General features: G+C 42.5%; 1 protein-coding gene across 4 annotated transcripts in view; it reads left to right on the top strand.

Annotated features, from left to right (window-relative positions):
• RBM44 (RNA binding motif protein 44) overlaps nucleotides 1–22,156 on the top strand; it is an 89,227-nt gene extending 67,071 nt beyond the window's left edge. Inside the window, exons 12-18 of one of the 4 annotated variants that reach the window (XM_075180347.1) lie at nucleotides 7,254–7,283; nucleotides 7,581–7,663; nucleotides 8,999–9,072; nucleotides 10,963–12,106; nucleotides 14,268–14,398; nucleotides 14,469–14,614; nucleotides 21,976–22,156. In XM_075180347.1, the coding sequence (XP_075036448.1) occupies nucleotides 7,254–7,283; nucleotides 7,581–7,663; nucleotides 8,999–9,072; nucleotides 10,963–12,106; nucleotides 14,268–14,398; nucleotides 14,469–14,598 (1,592 nt within the window). In that variant the 3' untranslated portion in view covers nucleotides 14,599–14,614; nucleotides 21,976–22,156. Of the gene's footprint in view, nucleotides 1–7,253; nucleotides 7,284–7,580; nucleotides 7,664–8,998; nucleotides 9,073–10,962; nucleotides 12,107–14,267; nucleotides 14,399–14,468; nucleotides 14,627–21,975 lie in introns of all 4 variants that reach the window. The other 3 variants (XM_075180348.1, XM_075180351.1, XM_075180350.1) reach the window with 3 other exon arrangements.
• Nucleotides 22,157–22,832: the final 676 nt, after the last annotated feature.

Here is a 22,832-nt window from a genome sequence, read left to right as displayed (position 1 = left end):
CAGTATAGCATAGCAACATCTGACAAAAAGGTCTAAAAACACTGAAGCAACAAACTTTGTGAAAACCAATACTTCTCAAAACTTTTGGCCACGACTGTAGGTAAGGCTTGAGAAAGATAGAGAAATCTGGGTAAAATGTTCATTTTAATTGAGTTTATTCACCCTATCTAGAAGGTGAGGTGTTGATTCCAGGTTTCTAAGTCATATTTGACCTGGGAGAGCAATTTTTAGGGTAATTAGCTTGAAAAAGCTGTCTGTATTGCTTAGTGATATGGATGCCTTAATATTTCATCTTCTTTTGATGCCATTTCAAGGGGAATTGTTGTATGGGAGATATGTCTTTTTGATTGTTTATTTTGTATCCTGAAATACGGCCGTAAGTGTTACTTTAATAGTAATCTTTAAACCAAAAACACACATTCTAAACGATGTTTGCAAGTACCATGTAATCTTTCTGAAGTAACCAAACAATATCCCTTAAAATCGTTTCCAAGACGACTTCACTTTCTACCCATTCAAGTCACTATCCAATAATTTACAATCCAACGCTTTTATAACTTTACTGTGTGAATGAATAGGGAGCCAATCAAATGACCCCATCAATGGCGTTTTCTGTGTCTAAAGCCATCAACAGGGCAGAGCTGTTTGCTGCGTACATCAGGTCAATAGCCCGTGTTCTGGTTTTGGATCTGGATTAACTTTGTGTTTTGGCAAAACTGCCCTTGCGTGTTTTGGTTTTTGACCCTTATTTATTTTTTCAAATCCCTATTTTTTTTTTTTTTTTCCCTAAACTCACATAATTTTGCTCTTTTTTTCCCCCTACATTAAAACAAAAAAATAATCAGGAGACACAGCTGATGACTCAATACTATCTGTATGCGTATGCACAGTTTCCGGACAGCACCTGCCTCTCGGTTCTACTTAGACATCTCCCCACTAGGGAGACTAGTTACTACTTCCAGACATTTGTTTTATTACACACGATTCCATCGACGAGTGAGTGGATTTAATCCAATATATAGACGCAGTTGAGGAGGCCATACTTAAGTTAAAAAATGACCCACCGGATGAGATCCCGGATTTAAGATAGCTTGTACATGAGAGATACACTGCGCTTCAGAAGAATAATACAGAGGAGGCCCTGAGGAAGGACGATAAATATGTCCAGTTTAAAGAAATGCTAAAAGACCTGAGAAAACAAATGGGTGTGTCACTGGTCCCTGCAGACGAAGCTTTGGAAGATGAGGACGAGGAGATCGCACTGAGCACATGGCCGATACAGTGAAACTGAGAATGAATCATGAAATCCGTTATGGTTCATTTGATCGCTGCACCCATTTCTTGGATAATTGTGGTAATTCTACAGCTAATACGTGGCGACGAGCGCTGACTCCCCCGGATACGTGCTTTTATCAGACCAATCCAGGGTACCAGACAATGCACTAAAAAGAGCCATTGAAATTCACAGCAAAAAGCAAGGTCATCACTGAGCTTCAAATCAGCCTCAATTCTCAAAAACTTATAATATCGTTAGGTACCTTTGACGTAAAGTGCAGATTACAAACACTTTGTGCAATACTGATGAAAGAGCAGCAAAGTGGAAGGTTTTAATTTAGACATCCATGCTTACATTATTTCTGTTAGCAATGTTGTTCTTTGTTAAAAAAACTGTTGTCTTTATACCGTTCAAAAAAAATTAAAATTAATCCCCCACCATTATTTGGATTTTGATAGTTGATAGGAGGATAAGGTGGAGTTACGGCAGAGGTGTCACATTTTTTGGTTAATTCTTTTAGACCAGACTGGATTTCAAAATGTTGTGCTGAATCATCTGCATCATTCCTGGGTCTCTTGGGAAACCTAAGTTCTTTTTCCTAGCAGCAGTTGACTGAGAAACTGAAGGAGAAGACGCCGTCCTGTCGCGTAACACTTGAGCTGTCATCTTGCTCACCAGGAGCTCCTTGCATCTCTTCAGATCTGGGTCAGTTGGAAACAAAGAGAAGACATAGGTCTTAAACCGATGATCAAGCACATTCAAAATGTAGTGATCCGATTTCAAGATTTTGATAACTCTTGGATCCTGGCGAAGCGAATAAAGTACTTGATATACAAGTCCGACATACTTGGCGTAATTGCTTGGCGTTATTTGCTTTCCTTCAGTTTCTCAAGCTTCTTTTCCAGAAGTCTAATTAGGGAATCACTTGGCTCAAGCTAGCAGTGGCTGAACTCACTTCACAGGTGACTACTTCGAATGGCTTCAGCACCTTTCAGAACACAGAAAGTATTCTTCACTGCGCTTGAGTAAAATACATCCCCCCCTCTTTTCCCAATGTCATGGCTTGTGGAGTAAGCATGGATGGCTTTTCGCTGTTTTCCATCCTCAGAAGCATATACAGGGTGGATTTCCACCTTGTTAGCACCTCTTGCTTCAGTTGGTGGCAAGGCAAATTAAATTGCTCTTGTAGCTGCTGCAATCTCCTACATGCTTGTGCTGAATGCCAGAAATGTCCAGATATTTTACGGGCCACAGACAGCATCTCCTGCATGTCATTTTTTAAAAAGCTCTGCACCACCAAGTTTGTGTGAGCAAAACAGAGAATGTGATGGAATTCATCCAGCTCTAACGCTCTCACAATATTGGTGGAGTTATCAGAAATGACACATCCTGAGGAGATTCCAAGCAGGATAAGACAAGTTGCAATGACATCCCTTAGTTTTTGTAACAGATTGTCAGCTGTATGCCTCTTAGTGAAGCCGGTGATGCACAGAGTAGCTTGCCTCTGTAAAATGTGACGTACTTGGGTACATGCTGCTGCTGTTCCTGCTGGTAAAGGCAAATCACCAACCCAGTGGGCTTTCACAGTCATATAATCTTTAATCTGGCCAGTTCCACTTCTCCACATATCTGTGGTTAAGTGTACAGTGGGTAGATTGGCATTTTGTAGCCCAATAATTACATTTCTGCAAACCTTCTGGTAGAGGTGAGGAATAGCTTTTCTAGTAAAATGGTGTCCTGGTGGAATTTGGTAATGGGGACACAAGACCTCAAATAAACTGTCTAAAACCAGATGCATTAATAGTGGATATTGGACGCAGATCTAATACTAGCATAGTTGCCATAGCATCTGTGATCTGCTTTGCGACGGGGTGACAGCTTTCATATTGCTTCCTCTTGCAAAGGATTGTTTAACAGTCAATTGTTGTAAACTATTAGTAGTCTTCTTCTTGCTTTTGGGATGAAGATCCACCCCCAGCAACTGCAGTGGTACTAACGCTCAAGAATTCTTCTGAGAAATCCAGGATAGTGGAGGAGTCATCTAGCCTTACCAACTTGGATGCAGGACGAACTCCGATCGCTACTGAGGATATTAATGAAGACTGTGTTGTGGGTGTAGATTGCAGGTGTCGGGATAAGTTTCTGATTTTCACAACAGCTTGCCATGAACTCTCTTTAAATGGCGTATCATGGATGAGGTTCCTAGATGGTTAAGGTCCCTACCTCTACTAACTGTGGCTTTTCAAACACTACAAATGGCTAGACAACTGTTGTCAGGATTTGGGTGAAAATAATTCCACACATAAGAGGTGGATTTTTTAGTCTTATGCCCAGCCATGACAATGGCCTTATCACGTACAAGAACTGCTTCCACTGATGCAGGACTTACACAAACACCATCATCCTCGTTAGCTACACAAATATCCCCCTCATCCTGTTGCAATTCCAAAGTGGCATCCTCAATTTGTGTATCACCTGCTACACGCTGCTCATGCGCACACATCTCCAGAAATACTGAAAGGAGCCTTCTTTATGGGTACACTATCAGAAAGGTCAGGCTTACAAATAGCACTTGTGGATGGACTCTCCTCAGGGATTTGTGGCTTTTCTGAATCTGAACATACATTTTTCTCTAATGCCTTACTGTTTTGTTCCAGCTCGACTTTTACACGTAAAAGTATTTGTACACCACTTTTTGAGTCCGAATGACTAGGTCTTGCTTGGTCATGACTGACCTTACAAGAAGATGCCTCAGTGACAGTTCCAGAACTAGCACTCAGAGAAAGGTGAAGGCCTCATTATTTCCTTTCCACTGCGTGTGTTGAATGGCTTGTTGGCAATTTTATTTTTTTCTGCAGATAACTTTGCCTGGATTACAGGTCTTTTTTTCTTTACCAAGGTAAAAGTTGTTTTTTCCGTTTCCTTGAATTAAAAACACTATGAACTTTAAGATAGCTTTAGCAGATGACGTAGTGGGATTGCTATCATCATGACTGGTGCCAGTAGCTGCTTGGTGTGCCTGGTCTTCTGAGTACTGCTGTGAATCCATTTTGATAACACAGTACAATGTGACTGCAGATTTAGACCAAGACTGCCAGCCCTATTATTTCTATTTCAGCAATGACAATTGGCAATGGAGCTCTCCTGAATGTCACTGGAGACTTTGAAGAACACTGCTACTCTTCCTCTTTCTTTTCTAGCTATGTTGCTGCCCAACTGCACTAGAGACTGCCAAGAACAATGCTGCCCCTTTTGTGTCCCTCTGTGAAATGGCACTGGATCGCTTTGGAGGGCGGTACTTATAGATTCCAAAACTTACGAGATCCAACGATGTAACAATGACGTTTTGCCTTGTTTTCAATATTGAGGGTGCGCGAATGTACCGACCCGCTTTGACTCGGTATTCTGATCGGTGAAGTTCGGGTGTGTTTGGTTCTCGGGGAACCGAGCCTAAGCATCTCTAGTTATAACCAATTACTGTATATTCAAAAGAATTTTGCAAACAATTTAAGATGGACATTTGTTTAGAGGGGATATCATATAATAATTTCGATAGTTATAGAATTTAGGGCCAATTTATCAACCCACTAAAACTTTTATTGCAGCAAAAGGGCTTTTTTCCTCAGAGAGAGTAGGTGGACAAGCCCCTGGGCACCCTAGGGTGTATCTAGTGCGCCCAGGGGCATGAACCTAGACATGTCAGTTGGTCAGAGCAGGACACACCTGCTTCATGCTACCTTCCTACTTTTGAGTCACTTCTGGGAGATTGTGCAAGTATGACTAAAATGCATCTGCTAAAATACTGTTTGGTTCAACCTCATTAATGGCATTAAATCAGACTGAGGGCATATGGAGATTCTTTATTTCAAGTGGAAGTTTTGTGTGCCTGAATCTTTGTTTTTACACAAAAGTACCCTTAGAAATGTGGTTCTCCACGGAAGTTGGTCTGGAAGTGGAGGTTAAGAGAAAAGTGAAGGGGGCGAGGGACCAAAAATTGCATAATTTTGGCCTCGCTTACCCCAATGAAATGCTGCAGTCACAATTTTGCACTGCGAGTGCGTTAACAAAATGAAGTAATTTGTGGCAAATCGCATGATTGGGTCCCTGTCCCTCCCACTTCTCTAGGAAGTGGGCCTCATCTGGGAGAAAGACCTGCTCTCCTGGTGGTATGGGAAATTACCCAAATTCCAATTCCTGAGTTTCCTGAAAACTCCAGGAGAGCATGCAAGTATGGGGCAATATGCATCAATATAAAAGTATAAGCCGAAACCCGATTTCAAGTTCCTGTGTGGACTGGAGATGACTGTGCCCCTCTGCACATCAAATACCCATAAAATGAGTGTCTTAAACCCCTTTATTTTGGTTCAATAATCTTGCTTTGCAATTGTAAATCTTGTTTTTGCATTGCCTTGCAATATTAGATGCACTGGTGCTCCTACTCTGTACTTTGCAAGGAATGCCCTCACTCTGATCAACTGCTCCTACCAGGTGGTGCAACCTTCTGCTCCTCTGCAAGCACAGCATGTACGTTTACTGAGAAGCGGATAAGTAGGTCATAGAGTCAAGGTAAAAACCTAGTTGCTGACTTTTCTAGAATCATATCACTAGAGACTAGGTTCTCATCTCTAGTTAGGAACAACTCTGTTTACCTTGTAATTATCCTTATAAAAAAGTCTGCTGAATACGTAATGGAAATCATTTTTAATCTAGTCCTGCATAAAGTATTTTTTTTTCCAGTTAGTTAAAAAATAGAAATATCAGCTGCTGATGAAAGGCTTTTTTCTATATATTTAAATAACTGTATCCTTGTAAAATAGTCTCTGCATAGCACAGTGTTGACCAACCTGTGACACTCCAGGTGTTGTGAAACTACAAGTCCCAGCTTGCTTTGCCAATATATAGCAGGTTATTGCTGGAAGGGTATGCTGGGACTTGTAGTTTCACAACACCTGGAGTGTCACAGGTTAGCCAACACTGGCATAGCATCAAATTGTACGCTCCTCTGAGCAGGGCCATCTTTCCTTCTGTTTCCACCACTTCTAACTCTGCTCTCCAGCTACTTAGCCCTCCTCCCCACGTCCACACTCGCTCCCTCCTCCCCCCTGGGGATCTCCTTGTCTTCCGCGCCCTCCTTCTTGGGCCCCGTCGTTTGCGGATCCTTCCTCCCCCTTCCCCGCCCTCTCTAGCTGTGCATTGAGCTTACTGAGTCACTGTTACTGTTTACTGTACTGTGCTGTCTCCCATTGTATTGTAATTTGTTTGTCCCTGTACGGCGCTGTGGACGCCTTGTGGCGCCTTATAAATAAAAATTTATAATAATAAATTGTCTTGAACATCTAAATAACAATGAAATCTGCCAATGGATAATGATTTGAAATGGTGGTAGTCATTACAGCAACGATCTAAACACAGACACGAGATACCCAGACATAATGACACCTTTCTTTGCCAACAGAGCAGTAATAGCGACTGCTTGAAATGGACACTTAAACCAATTGTGACCGATGAAGATCCCGTAACACTACAATGACGTAACTTTGAAGAGCCAAACTATCATTCGTGCTGTTAAGGTAGCAATTTAAGGAGGTGGCGACTGTACAATGTGCTTTAGAAAGCCTTGTACATTCTACAGCCGCCGCCTCCTTAAATTACTACCGGAACAGCACGAATGATAGTCTGGGTCTTCAAAGTTACGTCATTATAGTGTGCCGGGATCTTCATCGATCGCAATTGGTTTAAGTGTCCATTTCAAGCAGTCGCTATTACGACTCTGTCGAAAATGAAAGCTTCGGTGTCATCATGTCGGGGTTTACATGGTCACTGTGACATACCCAACCCATTTGAACTAGCCATTAGGTACATATATGATGACCATATGCAATTTCCACCTCAATAAATGTAGTCTTATTATTTTTGTTCTCTAATTTTATTGCTATTAAACTAAAATTATGTCCAATGATTCTTTTCATATGTCTAGATTTTGACAGTCTTTCAGAAATTAATGAAGGTAGGTATGATGCCCAAAAACACACAACTCTGACGTATCCTGGGGAAATGCCAGGATGGCAAATTAAACTGAATGAGTGGGGGCACTTGGGATTTCTGAGCAAATTATATCCTGTAGACACAGTGGAACTAGTGAGATTTGAAGGATAAAGATAATGCTTTTGCAGGCTGACACTTTATACATGTGAATCATTTACCTGGAGTAAACTTTAAATGAAATAATGTAACCATTTCATTGAAGCTTCAACATATGTATGGTGTATGTGTTTTTTTTATTTATTTATTATTTTTGTCCTAGAAGTCAGTCACTCTAAGGATTTGTCAGATGGGCAACAACATTACTATGTCCATGTGGGAAATATAGCCCCCTTTGTCAAAGAGGTATGCTTTAAAAGTCTAATGGAAATATTCAGTATTTTAGCTTGCATGTGTAACTCTCTCCTCTATTTCCTAAGCTCTCATGCAAATGGGCTTTCTCCTTTTTTTATTGTCCTGCAAATATAAACTTTAAACACTTCTAAACATTTCATCTTCTATTACATAGCTCATCTTCTGTTTGTATTTTGGTTATCTGTGTTCTGATTAACCATGAACATGATTATATTTTCACAAGATTTTGGGGGGAAAGTGCCTGCCATTTTTATTATAATTTTTTTTTTTTTTGGGGCAGTGCAATATTCAGGGACGTACTGCTGTCAGCTAAGTCTTAATTTCATTCTATGTTCTAACTTCTCACCATGTCCAACTTAATATTGTTTTACCTATGTTATTAAAACACCAGCCAAAACTTTAATGTTGCTAATTTAGAAAATGCCACAGTTCTGTTGTATGCTTTCTTTCCCCTGCAGACCTGTCTCTTTCAGCCAAATCATCCTTTGACAATTATTTACATTCTACAGTAGTAGGCATAACCTGTTCTTGTGTATTACAATTTGCCATTTCTGTTGACATCCATCTGTGCCAGCCAATAACAATACAGCAGGGAGGGTAATGTTCCTATATATTATTGTGAAAGGTTATATTAGCCAAAGTTCAGAGAAACCTGTAGGATTTTCTAAATGGCAAGGTTTTTCTTTTAATTAGCATATCGGCATATTGTAATAAATGCTTATGCAAAAACACACTTTATTGAGGGTGGATATCACTAACAAAAACAATAATTCTTGCGTTGAATAAACTTTTGTATAAGTAATAATAATGTAGTAGACATGAATTTAATATTCTTTCATTTTCAAAGATTGCCAAGATAAATTGGAAAACTTAACTTTTTTAGGACAATAGGACCAGTTATTTACATTGGCAATTTTGAAGGCAGTAAAGTCTTATCTGTGTTCTAAGATGTTTGTTGCTTTTAGAACGAGATGTCCTAGAGAACTCTAAACTAGTGTGTGTACAGTAATGTTAATATGGGGTGTTTTTGCTGAGGTTTGCATGCTGTATAGGTTATTAATCACTGTTTAAGGAATGATCTTGGACTGGCTTGAGGAGGTTATGAGATTGTAGAAGGTAGTTCCATTCACTGCACAAGACAGTGTCAAGAATATTCACTTCCACACGTTAACTTATGGTAAACTCTGTTAAAGTTAAACAATGCTTTTCATTCTGTTCCTTATGTTTATTAAGAATGTAGAGAAAATTATTTAAAATGAGAAAAAAAATCTCATTATTTTGGCTTATGAGTTATAATTGATATGTATTCCTCTCACTATTTTTTAGGTACAATTGATGAATGCTTTCAAAAAATACAATGTGTACAATGTTTTTCTTGAAGAATCCTCTCTGTCCTCCAGGTAAAGTAACAATCTTGCAAAAGAGATTTTGACTAAAAATAAAAAGTTTAGACTCTTTGGGGGGTATTCAATTGACTGCGGGATCGCCAAAAATCCAGCGCTCGAAAAATATTACCGTTATTACGGTAATCCTGCACGGGGAAAACCGTTAATACGGTAATTTACTCGCTGGATTTCCTGAGCTGCGAGCTGAAATCCAGCGAGATATTACCGTATTAACGGTAATATTTTTTGAGCGCGGGATTTTCGGCAATCCCGCCGTCAATTGAATATGCCCCTTTACGTAGTAATCTTATGCTTGGTCATAGATTGCCATTAGTGGCTGTTACCAGTGGCCGAAGTTAAAGTTTAGCAGTGGGGGATGGAAGATATAGGCAAATGAAGTGTGCTAGCATGAATTATTTTATTTTTTTAGTTTTTTTTTGTAAAACACTTGTCCCATCTATGCCCAAATAATCTCCCAGACCCCCCCCCCACACACACACGTGTCAAAAATAAATCTGTATCTGTGCATTCCAATCCTTCCTTACTATGTGTGTTTTTAGTAATCCTCCTGCACCACCTTCTCCCTGTACCATCTTCTCCCCTGTCTTTCCCATGTCTCCCTGTACCATCTTCTCCCCTGTTCCTGTCGGACATCCCCCTACACCATCTTCTCCCCTGTTCCTGTCGGACATCCCCCTACACCATCTTCTCCCCCTGTCCCTCTCACATCCCCCTGCACCTCCTTCTCCCCCTGTCCTTCTCACGTCTCCCTGCACCATCTTCTTCTCCCCTGTCCCTCTCGCACGTCTCCCTGCACCATCTTTTTCTCCCCTGTCCCTCTCGCACGTCTCCCTGCACCATCATCTTCTCCCCTGTCCCTCTCGCACGTCTCCCTGCACCATCATCTTCTCCCCTGTCCCTCTCGCACGTCTCCCTGCACCATCTTCTTCTCCCCTGTCCCTCTCGCACGTCTCCCTGGACCATCTTCTCTTCCCCTGTCCCTCTCGCACGTCTCTTTGCACCATCTTCTTCTCCTCTGTCCCTCTCGCACGTCTCCCTGCACCCTCTTCTCCCCCCTGTCCCTCTCACATCCCCCTGCACCTCCTTCTCCCCCTGTCCTTCTCACGTCCCCCTGCACCATCTTCTCACATGCCTCCCCGCACCACCTTCTCACATGCCTCCCCGCACCTTCTTCTCCCCTGTTCCACTTACCTATGCTCCTGAAGCTTTCTTCTCTTATTTATTTTTCTACTTTTGCTTCACCACTTTTCTTTCCTCTGCTGAGTACGGGAGCAACAGAGGTACAAAGAAATGTTAAATATTAAAAGATACATATGGTAAATGTGCAGCCTGTTGCATCTATGTAATATGCAGCCGCACTGCTGGGAAGGGGGTGGCTGCACATTACATAGATGTGACAGGCAGCACATCGGGTGCTAAATTAAAAGCAGTGACAGAAGTGACTGTATGGTATACCATTGTATACCGGAACACTTCGACCACTGGCTGTTACAGTAACAAGACTAGCAGTTGAGAAACATAAGTAAAGGCTTTTAGCTATCCTCTCATTTGGTCTTTTAATTTGTGCAGGCCCATCCTGTGCAGGATCATTATATCTCATACTCTGATAATGATGCAGTCTGCGGTATATGCTCATTTACACTAGGTTTGCTTATACTTTCCACATTCTGTTGACACAGGTTATAAGCTGTCCATGTATTATAGGAACACATACTTACGCAGTACAGGAGACTAAACAATAAATGGGGATGTCAGAAGGTGCAGTTTATCGCCTTTTACTTAAGTACTTATTAGGACATTGATTGGTGGGGGTTACAGACTGTCACATATATTTAAATAAGAAGTGTATAACTTTATTATTTTACTTTTTTCTTCCCCATCAAGTTATGCTGTACTGATCTTCACTTGTTCAGAACAAGCACAAGCTGCTGTAAAAGAAATGGATGGAAAAGAGTTTTTGGGAAAAAAACTAAAAGTTCGTGCCATCAAGAATTCCAACTACAATTTATCACTAGCAATCAAAACCTTTTCTGAAACTTTGCCCCAGGGTCAAGTCAAGTTTGGTACTACTGAGCCTAAAGAATGTTTTGCTTCGACGCCACCAAAAAGTGTCTCCACACCCAAACCAGTTTCACATGGTGACACACCGAAAGTGCAAGGTGGTGAAAGCTTAAAAAACGACTTTATGAACGTGCCAAAAAATAATTGTTTCTTTCCTTACAATAAGCCAAATCAAGTATTTTCATCTGCTCCATATAGCAATATGTCTAGCTTCTCAAACCTAGTGCCTCCTGGATATCAATGGATGTTACAGTCACTTCATTCAAACATGATGGCATACAGTGGCATACCAAATCCAATGCGTTTTCCATATTCGTATCCACTATATCCATTACCCAGCTGTCCTCAATTTCCCCTTCAGGTCCCTGTGAAGAATTCCAATATTTACATGCCGGGTTTTGATATGAAATCTAATTCAACCACTTACACAGGTAAATATGGTAGCAGTTATATACCTGCTAAGCCAGTGAAACCAGTTTATACTACCGACTGCCAAAGCATATTTTCCAATGTCGGAGATCTTGAGCAAAACAATGCCATGTCTTCAACTACCAAAACATTGATATCGGAAAGAGATACCAATGCAAGAAACACAGTAGATAAGTCCAGTGCTGCACAGTCTGTCAACGGACCAGCTTCTGTCTTCACCACATCGAATACGGAGAAACTTGCAGAATCTGTGTCTGTGCCAATGACTACGCTGTGTCAAGTAGCAACTACTGTAACTGACAGTTTGTCACCCTGTGATAACTTGACAAAGCTTACTTCAGTGCCATCCAGCTTCAAGTCTACAACACCTTTGAGAGTTCCAACATTTGTCCCACGTACTGTGACAATCCCTAAAGCCAGTAATGTACCTGCAAATATCATGTCCAGCACAGGAGTTTTGTCGTATTCTGCAAACAAAGCACATGTGAGCTTTGATGATGCTTCTGAGAAAGGAGATTCTGTGCCATCTGCAGAAATGGTAAACCTTTTATCTTTTACATCTCCGTGTAAAGACCTCAAAAACAGGCTGGGAAGAAGGGGTAATGCAAATAATTAGGATCATACAAAACAACTAGATTATTTGAAAATATATTTGTCACAAAACTACATATAGAAATTGTTATAGAAATGGTAAAACAATAAATGTTTGACAATAGATATGCCAAAACATTGCTAAATTATGATATGTCTCATTGAAAGAGAAATATCAAACTATTAATGTGTGTATGGTACTTGTGTGCCTTTACATTACTTACAGGTTTACAAAAAATTATCTGTCTAAAACATGCCACATTAGATGCTTAATGGGACACATACACATTACAGAGGAACTCGATTCTGATCAGCATCTAATTGTATGACATCTATTTTTAAATGGGAATGAATCTATCAATATGAAGAGCAGCAGTGAATGAAACATACCTTCCAAATTTCACACCCGGGATGGAGGGTAAGAGCCCTCAAATAGGGACTGTCCCGCATAAATTTGGACAGTTGGGTGATATGCTAGAATATATTGTGCTGTTCTGGAATATCATTTAGGACAAAAATAGTGTATTCTCTAGAGGGTTGAAAAATCTATTTATGACACTGATAGAACACATAACAAATGAAAAACAGTAATTCAAAATATATTTATCTACAAGCACACTAATAGAGTTAAAATTGAATGAATTCAAATACATAAAAATACGCTATATATTGCTGAGCGAAAACGATCATTAAAGAGACCATGAATCCGTTCTAGCAAGGTAGCAACAAATCCATAATGATTCTGTTCCACATTGTATACTGATATTTTATTAAGTCCTCCCAACAATATTTAGTACTTTGAAAAGATTATAGGGCCATAATACATTATGATGATTTTAGCTGTATCCACTTGTTTAGATCTCCGTGTGGGTGCTTTGAACCAGCAGCCGACCGGGACTAAATATGCTGTTATATTCAGCACAATCTCTCACCGCAGAGCTAGGCACATATTCGGAAGGAATCTGATGTCCACAAGTACTAACGGAGATTTCTAGTGTGGAGTCCAAGAACCAGATGTAGTTCAAGCCATTAATTCAAATGGCTATACTGGTCCATCATATAATTGCATAGGACTTGATCGCGGTCTCAGCAGCGCAGAATTAATAGAAGCAGTTTTGGTTGTAGGTGTCATTGCGTTTCATTTGACATGAGCAAACTTTATCAAAGACACGCAATTCTGCAATATCATACTGTGCCCAAACACAGTATGCAAAGCAGTATATACTGAAGAGCATTCCCCATGTACTTCAATGTATCGACATGAGTGACTTGAGCTCTGAATGTTTTAATATTCTCTGTAAAGCATGGCGTATCGTTTATACACTATTTTAAAAAAACCTGTTAGTAAATAATGTATGCCAGCATGTTTCTAGCTTGAAAAGGGCTAGTGCTAAAAGCGCCTCTGACACACTACCCTAAACGTGTGTTAAATTTGTTTCTGAACTTTTCACGTATTAAAACATCATTTTATTCCCTTATTTCACTTTTTAAAACCATACCCACTTAATTACAGCCGACTGCATGCAACATTTTCTTATGCACCAAGTTGCAGAGCTAACCTGTTAACCCTACATGAACAAGATTGAATCTCAACTCAAAACACTGTTCATCCAGAAAATAAACACTGGAGCAGAGTGTTGCAGCATATTACTGCAGGACTTCATGATGAGAGGTGTGCAACTGGTGTGCTGGATCCCAAATTGGATACCGCAATCTGGAGTTTTGCGTCCCCTTATTTGTCAGTTATGCAATGAATTTTATTGCATAATCCATCTCCTTGGGGTGCCAGAACAATGCCACATAGGCCCAGCTAAAAAGATAAGTTGAGCACCACTATTCTAGAGGACACATACAAACTGTATAGGGAAGTTTTAAATCATGTTAACTTATATATGCCCTTTATCAAGGGATATTAGATGTGATTTTCATGTGATGTATATCATTACAACAGTAGCATGCAGTACATTCTGAATGCTGCGGAATCAGTGGCACTACATGAATAAATGGTGATAATGATGACATTCTGGTTGTAATTTTAAACATAATTTAGAATTAAATAAATTCTATCTCTACTTTAGACAGTTAACTCTATTCCTTTGTGCATTTAGGATTGGGATGTATATCCCCAAATTGATACATCATCTGAGCTTCCTGCCATCATCATTCCTAACCAATTGAATTTTTGCCAGTTCAAAAAAGTTATGACTCATTTAACAGAGCTACACAAAGATGTTGCCAGGTAAGGACTAAATGCTTGGTTGCTGGCTTTGAGTTAGAATCCCTACTTCATTGTCTCCTTTTCCTTGCAGAGACCAGATTATTGGTGCATTAGAAGAGATAAGAAGAAACAGAGGAGGCTCTCTTGGTGGTTTGACCATTCCAAAAATTATATCGGAGGCATCGTTTAAATTGACAACAAGGCAAACACCACCAGTGTGATAATGGAACATGACTGGTAATGTCTTGAGTTGAGGATCAGACCATTATTTTCTTCTCTTTACTCAGCAGTTTGCAAAAGTATAAAATAGTATAATGGAAAAAAACTAGGGAGACTTCTAAGTGCAATTTTGAAGACCAGTGTTCCCAGGTGAACCATGTCACAGATTCATTGTTGAATGTTTTCTGTGAAGGGTGGTTCTTCACCTGGGATTAGAGGAGTTGTGCATGACTGACTAATCTTTATTGGGAGAGCATTTCATGTAGACACCAGTTAGTAAAAGGACTTCCAATGTGATAAACTAGTAGTAGTTAAAGGTGTAGACAAGAGGTAACTGAGAGAAGCAGGCAAGGCACCCAGGTTAATCATTAGAAATTAGTTAAGAAGATGGTGCCTTTAGGCTCTGGTCACAAGGTTGAATCCTGTGTGCCAGCCAGCTGGTGAGAGACTTACAAGCTAAATGGAACTCTGGCACTATCTTCAGATATAACACTTTTTAGAATAAAGAGGAAATTTGTAAGGAGACAGGCAAATAACTAACATTCAAAATTGATGTGTCCGACATCACTTGCCCTCACACATGCTATCCAGTAATTAAAAATTGCTGATAGTGAACCTTTTCTGTACAGTACCACAATTTACTAGGGATGGGGTGGGGGGCTTGTCAGAGATCACAATTGGAATAGCATCTTTTAGAGAGGTCTAGCTTGCTCTGTGAGTATAGTACCTAATATAAGGTCTTAATTAGATGGTACAGGTGCCCTAATCCCCTTTCTTAAATGTATAACCGAGTTCCTAACATTTGCTGGAGATGTAACAATGCCATAGGTTCAACCTCTCAACATATGGTGGAAAATCCACTCATTCTGGGAAGGGGCGATTGGCACATCAAAATAAGTTCTGGGATGTGACCTCCAACATAGCCCCATTTTTTGGATTTTAAGCCTGACTTGCATCCCAATAGCCGAACACATAAAAAAATAAATAATTCTCTGTTAAACCATTTAAACAACGTAGCAAAAGCAGTGGTACCTGTCTACTCTTCCCCACCAACACTAAAACAATGGTTTGCAAGGTTGGAATACTAGGAGTATGGACGATGTGATACTGTCGTCTGCTGACAGGTTTGATGAATAAAGCTCAATTTGGGGTCGTGGCTGGAATTTAAGATGCTGAGAAATATGCTACAATAAATGACAAAAACTAAGTGTCCTTACGAGGGTACTGACTAGTTACTCTGACTAAATTGGCCAAAAGGTTAGTACATACTGCCAAGAGTTTAGGCAGAGACTGTTCCCAGAAGAACCTCTTACCCTCCATCCTTCCTTTGTGCGTTATCCCCCCTCCTTTGTTTGGTCATCTCCTCTTCTTTTGTGTTTACCTCATGAGGAGTTTCAGAACCATTGAACCTGTGGAGTTAGCAATATTTACCTCTGTCTTTTGACTTCATACACTCAACCTTAGACCTTTCCAGACTTTAACTTGACACTTACTTAGACCCACCTCATATGTCTTGTTATGTACTATTATTTAAACCCAATTTTTGTTATATATCTATAGGATCAAAATGCTAATGTATAAAACTTTGCTTTTATTTCTAGAACGGTTTGTTTTAATTTGAAAAAAAATCTCTTCTCAATATAAAAAGTATACAAAAAAAAGAAATGTGTAGAGGGATGGAGCTTTTTAAGGGAATTGAGAAATATTGGAGATTATCAATGTTAAACTCTTACAATGAAATAGTTATAACTGCAGTTCATAAAGGCTAATCTCTCATCTTAAGATCTATTACAGCACATACAGTTGCTGACTTCCTGTTCCTGCTCAGGGCAGACGTGCCCTCTGAGCTCTCCGCTGGAGCCCAGCTTGTTTTCTCATCTGGGCCCCGTTTTATGCTTATGGAGATGCCCTCCGTGCTGCCTGTCTCTGCTGCTAGCCTACCTATCCATGGGTGGTAATTGTGGTGCTCTTGAGTGCTCCGTCCATCGGATGCCATCTACCACAACCCCTGGCTTCAGGCCTATTCTCCGGGCGATCTACTCACCTCTACTCCGCGGTCTCTGCCTGCTGTCCGTGGCCTGATGACCTCCTGCAGCCCTTTGCTCTGCCGCCGCCGCCTCCCGCTCCAATCCCGACGGTGCTGCCACTCCAGGACGCGGTCTGGTCATCCCGACGACGCTGCCTCTCCTGGAAGCGGACTCAGCCTTCTTCCTCCTCAAGCCGTTCCTGCTGCCTCGTGCTCTGATGTCATGCTGCCTCCTGCCTCTCGTCGACCTAGCCCCTGATGCTGCCTCCGGTTTCTGCAACCCCCCCGCCCATCCGGAATCGGCCGCGACTCGGGCCTGCTCTCCTCCTCTCCATCCACTCCCTGGCCCTGTGTCTCCCTCTGCTGCCGCGGCCTGTCCCCACGGATGCCTAGTGATCCCCCCCCTCCGTCTCTTCTGCCGCATTCCTTTCTCTGGTCCTCATTGTTCTCCCTCCACCCCAAGACTCTCCCTGGACACTTTTACTGGACTTACTCGCATCTGCCTTGGATCCACTGAATCCCTCCCCCCTGGACTTGCCAGCGCTCCTGCTCACCACCCTGAAGGCACCAGCTCCTGAGGACTCCCCTGCTCTGGACTACCAGCAAACCCACGCCAGGATTCTACATCTAGTGTTCCCTGTCCTCCCCGCCTGGTATTGTTCCCCCAGCTTTGCCTACCTGTTTTTGTTTCACCCACTGTCTTTGTCTAGTATTTGCCTAGTATTCTACTCTGTCTTTTTCTTACTGCTTCCTAATTGTTTTGCCTGGAAATTCTACTCACTTTATTTTTATTGCTTTTGTTCTTCTTACTACCTGTCTACTACTTTACTTTTATCACTCTTGCTCATTTTATTACCAGCCTACTGCACTATTGATTTGCACCACTGTTTGCATTATTGCACCATTGTACTGCACTATTGTTTGCACTATTGCACCATTGTACTGCACTACTGTTCTGCACCATTGTTTGCCTATTGTTGTCCACACCTCTGCCTCTTCTCTCGGATCCCTCCCCCTGCTTCTTCCACCTTGGTTCTCTCGCCCCTCCACCACCCCTCATCTCCTGTATATCACCATGCCTCCACGCTACTGTCCTATTCCCATCCTCTCCCCTCGTCCCCCTCCCCGCCCCTACCTTAATGCTCCCCCTCGCTCCAACCCTGCCTCTCTCCTCCACATCACTCCCCTTCCCTCCCTCCCCTTCTCCTGTGCCCTCTGGAACTCCAGATCTATCCGTAACAAACTGCCGGCTATCCATGACCTCTTCATCTCCAACTCCTTTAACCTCCTTGCTATCACCGAAACCTGGCTCTCCTCTGCTGACACTGCTTCCACTGCCGCTCTCTCCCATGGTGGTCTCTCCTTCACCCACTCCACCAGACCGGACGACCGTCCAGGTGGGGGAGTGGGACTCCTCCTATCCCCTAATTGTTCTTTTCAGGTCATTCCCTCAGAACCTTCCCTCTCCTTCTCCTCCTTCGAAGTCCATTCCATCCGCCTCTACTCCCCCATCCACCTCCGTGTCTCAGTCATATACCGCCCCCCCGCCCCACTTCCCTCTTTCTTGACAACTTCGCTTCCTGGCTTCCCCACTACCTGTCCTCTGACCTCCCCTCTATCATACTTGGGGACTTTAACATCCCCATTGATCTCCCCTCTGACCCTGCCTCCATCAAACTTCTCGCCCTCTCCTCCTCCCTTGGCCTCACACAGTGGACCTCCTCCCCCACCCACTGCCTTGGTCACTCTCTTGATCTTGTCTTCTCTCATCGATGTGATCTCTCTGACTTATCCAACTCTTCATTCCCACTCTCTGACCACCACCTACTCTCCTTCAATCTGTCCTCCTCCCCTGCCCCACCCCTCCCTAAATCTATCCTTACTAGGCGCAATCTTGACGCCGTTGACTCTACTTCCCTCTCCTCCTCTCTTGAAACCCTACTCTCCCCTCTTCCCTCCCTGGTCTGCCCTGACCAAGCCACCTCTCTCTATAACCACTCTCTCACCACTGCCTTGGACGCCATCGCCCCTGCCACCTCTATCTGCCGACGCCCCTTAACTCCGCAACCCTGGCACTCCAAGCTCACCCGCTTCCTCCAGAAGTGCACTCGTGCTGCTGAACGCCTCTGGAAGAAATCTCGCTCCCTGGCTGACTTCCTTCACTTCAAGTTTATTCTCTCCTCCTACTGCTCCGCCCTATCCCTCGCCAAACAATCCTTCTTTAAGTCCCTCATTTCTTCTCAGTCCTCTAATCCCCGCCGCCTCTTTGCCACCTTCACCTCTCTCCTCACCCCTCCTCCTCCTCCTATCCCACTCTCCCTCTCTGCTACTGATTTTGCATCCTTTTTCTCCTCCAAAATCGAGGCCATTAGACTTGGCATCTCCTCCTCCCCTTCCTCTCCTGCTTCTCTCCTCGCTCCCCCCTCTTCCCACATCCCACCCTGGTGCTCCTTCCGCCCTACTACGGGCGATGAAGTCAACTCCCTCATTCGTTCCTCTCCCCCGTCCACCTGCCACCTGGATCCCATCCCCTCTCACCTCCGATCCCTCTCCCCCACTATCTGTGCCTATTTAGCTCACCTCTTCAACCTGTCTCTCTCCTCTGGCACTGTCCCCTCCTCCTTCAAACATGCCCTTATCACTCCTATTCTAAAAAAAACCAATCTTGATCCCACCTCACTCGCCAACTACCGCCCCATTTCACTTCTCCCCTTTGCCTCTAAACTTCTCGAGCGAATTGTCTGCAACCGCCTCACCTGTCATCTCTCAGACTATTCCCTCCTTGACTCCCTCCAATCTGGTTTCCGCCCGCTCCACTCCACCGAAACCGCACTCACCAACGTTACTAATGATCTCCTCTCTGCTAAATCCAGGGGTCAGTTCTCCCTCCTCATCCTCCTTGACCTATCTGCAGCCTTTGACACCGTTGACCACCCCCTCCTCTTGCAGACCCTTCACTCTCTCGGTCTCTCTGGCTCTGTCCTCACTTGGTTCACCTCTTACCTCGCCAATCGCTCCTTCTCTGTTTCTATCTCTGGATCTTCCTCCCCCCCCTCCACCCTCCCTGTAGGTGTCCCTCAGGGCTCGGTTCTTGGCCCTCTACTCTTCTCACTCTACACTACCTCCCTCGGTGCTCTCATCACCTCATTCGGTCTTCAGTATCACCTATACGCCGATGATATTCAACTTTACATCTCCTCTCCCGATCTTTCCCCCGCCCTCCTCTCTCGTGTATCTGACTGCCTCTCTGCCATCTCCTCTTGGATGTCCTCACGCTTTCTCAAAATTAACATTGCCAAAACCGAACTCATTGTTTTCCCTCCATCTCAGTCCCCATCCCACATGGATCTCTCCATCACTGTCAACAACTCCACTATCTCATCTGTCCCCCAACTCCGCTGCCTGGGAGTCACCCTCTACTCCTCTCTCTCTTTTGCCCCCCACATTCAATCCCTTGCCCAATCCTGTCGCTTCCAACTTCGCAACATTGCCCGCATCCGGCCCTTCCTATCTCATGAAGCATCCAAAACTATTATCCACGCGCTTATCATTTCCCGGCTGGACTACTGTAACCTTCTCCTCACCGGCCTCCCCCGCTCTCGCCTCGCCCCCCTTCGTTCTATACTCAATGCGGCTGCGAGGCTTATCTTCCTTTCTCGCCGCTCCTCTTCTGCCTCCCCTCTCTGCCTTGCCCTACACTGGCTCCCCTTCCCTTACAGAATCCTTTTTAAACTTCTTACCCTTACATACAAGGCTCTCTCCCACTCCACTGCCCCTTACATCTCCAATCTCCTCTCCATCCACACTCCCGCCCGGCCCCTGCGTTCAGCCAATGACCGTCGCCTCTCCTCCACTCTGATAACCTCATCCCACTCCAGAATTCAAGACTTCTCCCGTGCTGCCCCCCTGCACTGGAATGACCTCCCACGGTCCATCCGTTTGACACCTAACCTGTGCTCCTTCAAACGGGCACTCAAAACTCATCTCTTCCGCATTGCCTACCAGCCTTCCACCTAACCCTCTCTCCATGCTCACTCTCCTCAGTAGAGGGGAGCGCTTGCTCCACTCCTCCGACATCCTCTGTGCCTGTCGTCTGTCTACCCTCCCTATAGGATGTAAGCTCGTATGAGCAGGGACCTCCTACCTCCTGTCTCGCTACCTTCTCTTCTGCTCCAACCTCCACTCACTTGCCTTGCCTGGAGCCTCTGAAGTTTTGGTACTACTCGTTTATTGTATTGTACTGTTATTCCCTGTACTGTCCATTGTTTGTATTGTGTACGGCGCTGCGGAAACCTTGTGGCGCCTTATAAATAAACGATAATAATAATAATAATAATATTATTGGTCATAAATGATTCCATGATGGTTACAAGCTGTTTTTTCCTATCTCCTCCATTGTATTTCTAACCCTAATGGAGTCTTTATAATATGGGACAAACGATACAAGAAAGCAACCAGGTAAACTATATCGCCACGGATTCCTGTCCCTGGGTGTCAATTCTGTTGTGGTTTTTTGTGTGTGAACGTGCCTTTTCAACTCTAAATTTTGCTGGGTGAATGTTTGTGTACACCTAGAGAGATATCATCTATGTAGCTTGAGTGATCAGAGTTTGATTTTGTTTTCACTACAAAGGGTTTATTGTGGATAGTCAACCTCTATTACGTTAATTTTTTTTTATACTTCTGCAAAATGATTTTTCACCCAATACTCAGCATTGTAGTTATAAAAAAAAGTAACACATGAATTTTGTAGAGTAAGCATATTCTTAAATTATGTGGTAGTTTTCAGGTGGATCAGGCGACCTCATAACAACCTTAGTGATTGTGATAGCTATGCACTTTTTAAAGTCCTGCATCAGCAAATTTATAGAGCCAAACGGGGCGATACAGTTAGCAGCAAGGTTTAGTGGTAGCCTTATGCGTGGTTGTTCAAAACGGTACTGATGACCGTGCTGTTTTTTGTTCGCACCCCTATGAGGTGTGAGCAGAAATGAAAATCATTTCATACACATTACTCGAAAACAAGGTGCAAAGATACTACGGAACCTCGCAGCTAATTGAATCGCCCCCAAAGCTCAGTTTTTCAATCCCCATCCTTGCTGACTGAAAGCTGCCATGCAGCTTAGAGGAAAAACATTTTTATTATACAGAAAACCTACTCTGTTTATTAAATAACCGTTAAAGATGTAAAAGTATTATCCAGTTCTATGCTCATTTCAATTTTGGTATTTGACTTCTAACCGTTGTGAATCAGCAGACCTATCTGTATTCAGTTCTAGGCCATAGACTGCTCTCTAGCATCATCTGCATTTGTTTGTCGCTGCAATCTTATACTCCATTATTTTTTCCGCAGAGTTGTCCTTATCCTAGTTTGTTTTCTTCATCTGCCTGGTTCTGGCAAGTGTCCGGTGAAGAATAAAACCGAAGTCCGCTTTCTGAGATTCTACATGTTTTTGTTGCTCCTGAATGCAATTAACCTATTTAAAGAATATATATATTTGTTGTCAATTAAAAATAAATACCCATTACTTACATACATAGACATGAAAATATATGAATGTCTTTCATGTAAAGAGAGTACTCCCTTTTTTGAAGAGGTTTCTTGCAATGCTGATACAAAATGTCAGTGCAATTGTTAGTTTTGTTTTTTTGGGGGTGGGGGTTCTTTAAATTGTTGAATTACTCTTTTTTTCTAATTGTACAATCTATTTCCTATTCTACAAATTGGCTTTGCAATTTCATTCCCTGTAACAGTGTAAATAGCACTAAGATGTTTAAGGGGGAATTCAATTCCCCCCGACACAACGCAGTGTTAAGCATATTACCGGTAATACGGTAATTTTAACATTGATTTCTGCTTGCAGCAAAAAGCTGACGTTGAAATTACTAACTGTAATTATGCACACTATTACCATAGTAACTGTAATAGTGCACAGTCCATGTTACTTTTGACAGCCAATTAAATTCCCCCCTTATTAGAGAACATTTATTATTTTTCTTACAATGATATGTCATTACTGGAACAAGACTTGACTTGAGATTAGTATGTAAAGATAAAAAGCAATGCTTTATTTACCTGGGGTATGCTGTTCGTCAGATCTGCTGGGGTCTCCCTAGCCTATATGCTCTATTCCAACTTTGATGTTTCTTTGTAACATTGTTTGAGTCTTCACAAGTAGTAATATATAGAGGGAGACAATTTATCTGTTT

This window comes from Mixophyes fleayi, chromosome 7 (assembly GCF_038048845.1).
Source record: "Mixophyes fleayi isolate aMixFle1 chromosome 7, aMixFle1.hap1, whole genome shotgun sequence".
Classification (NCBI taxonomy): Eukaryota; Metazoa; Chordata; class Amphibia; order Anura; family Limnodynastidae; genus Mixophyes; species Mixophyes fleayi.
This window is presented reverse-complemented; position numbering and strand designations above follow the sequence as displayed.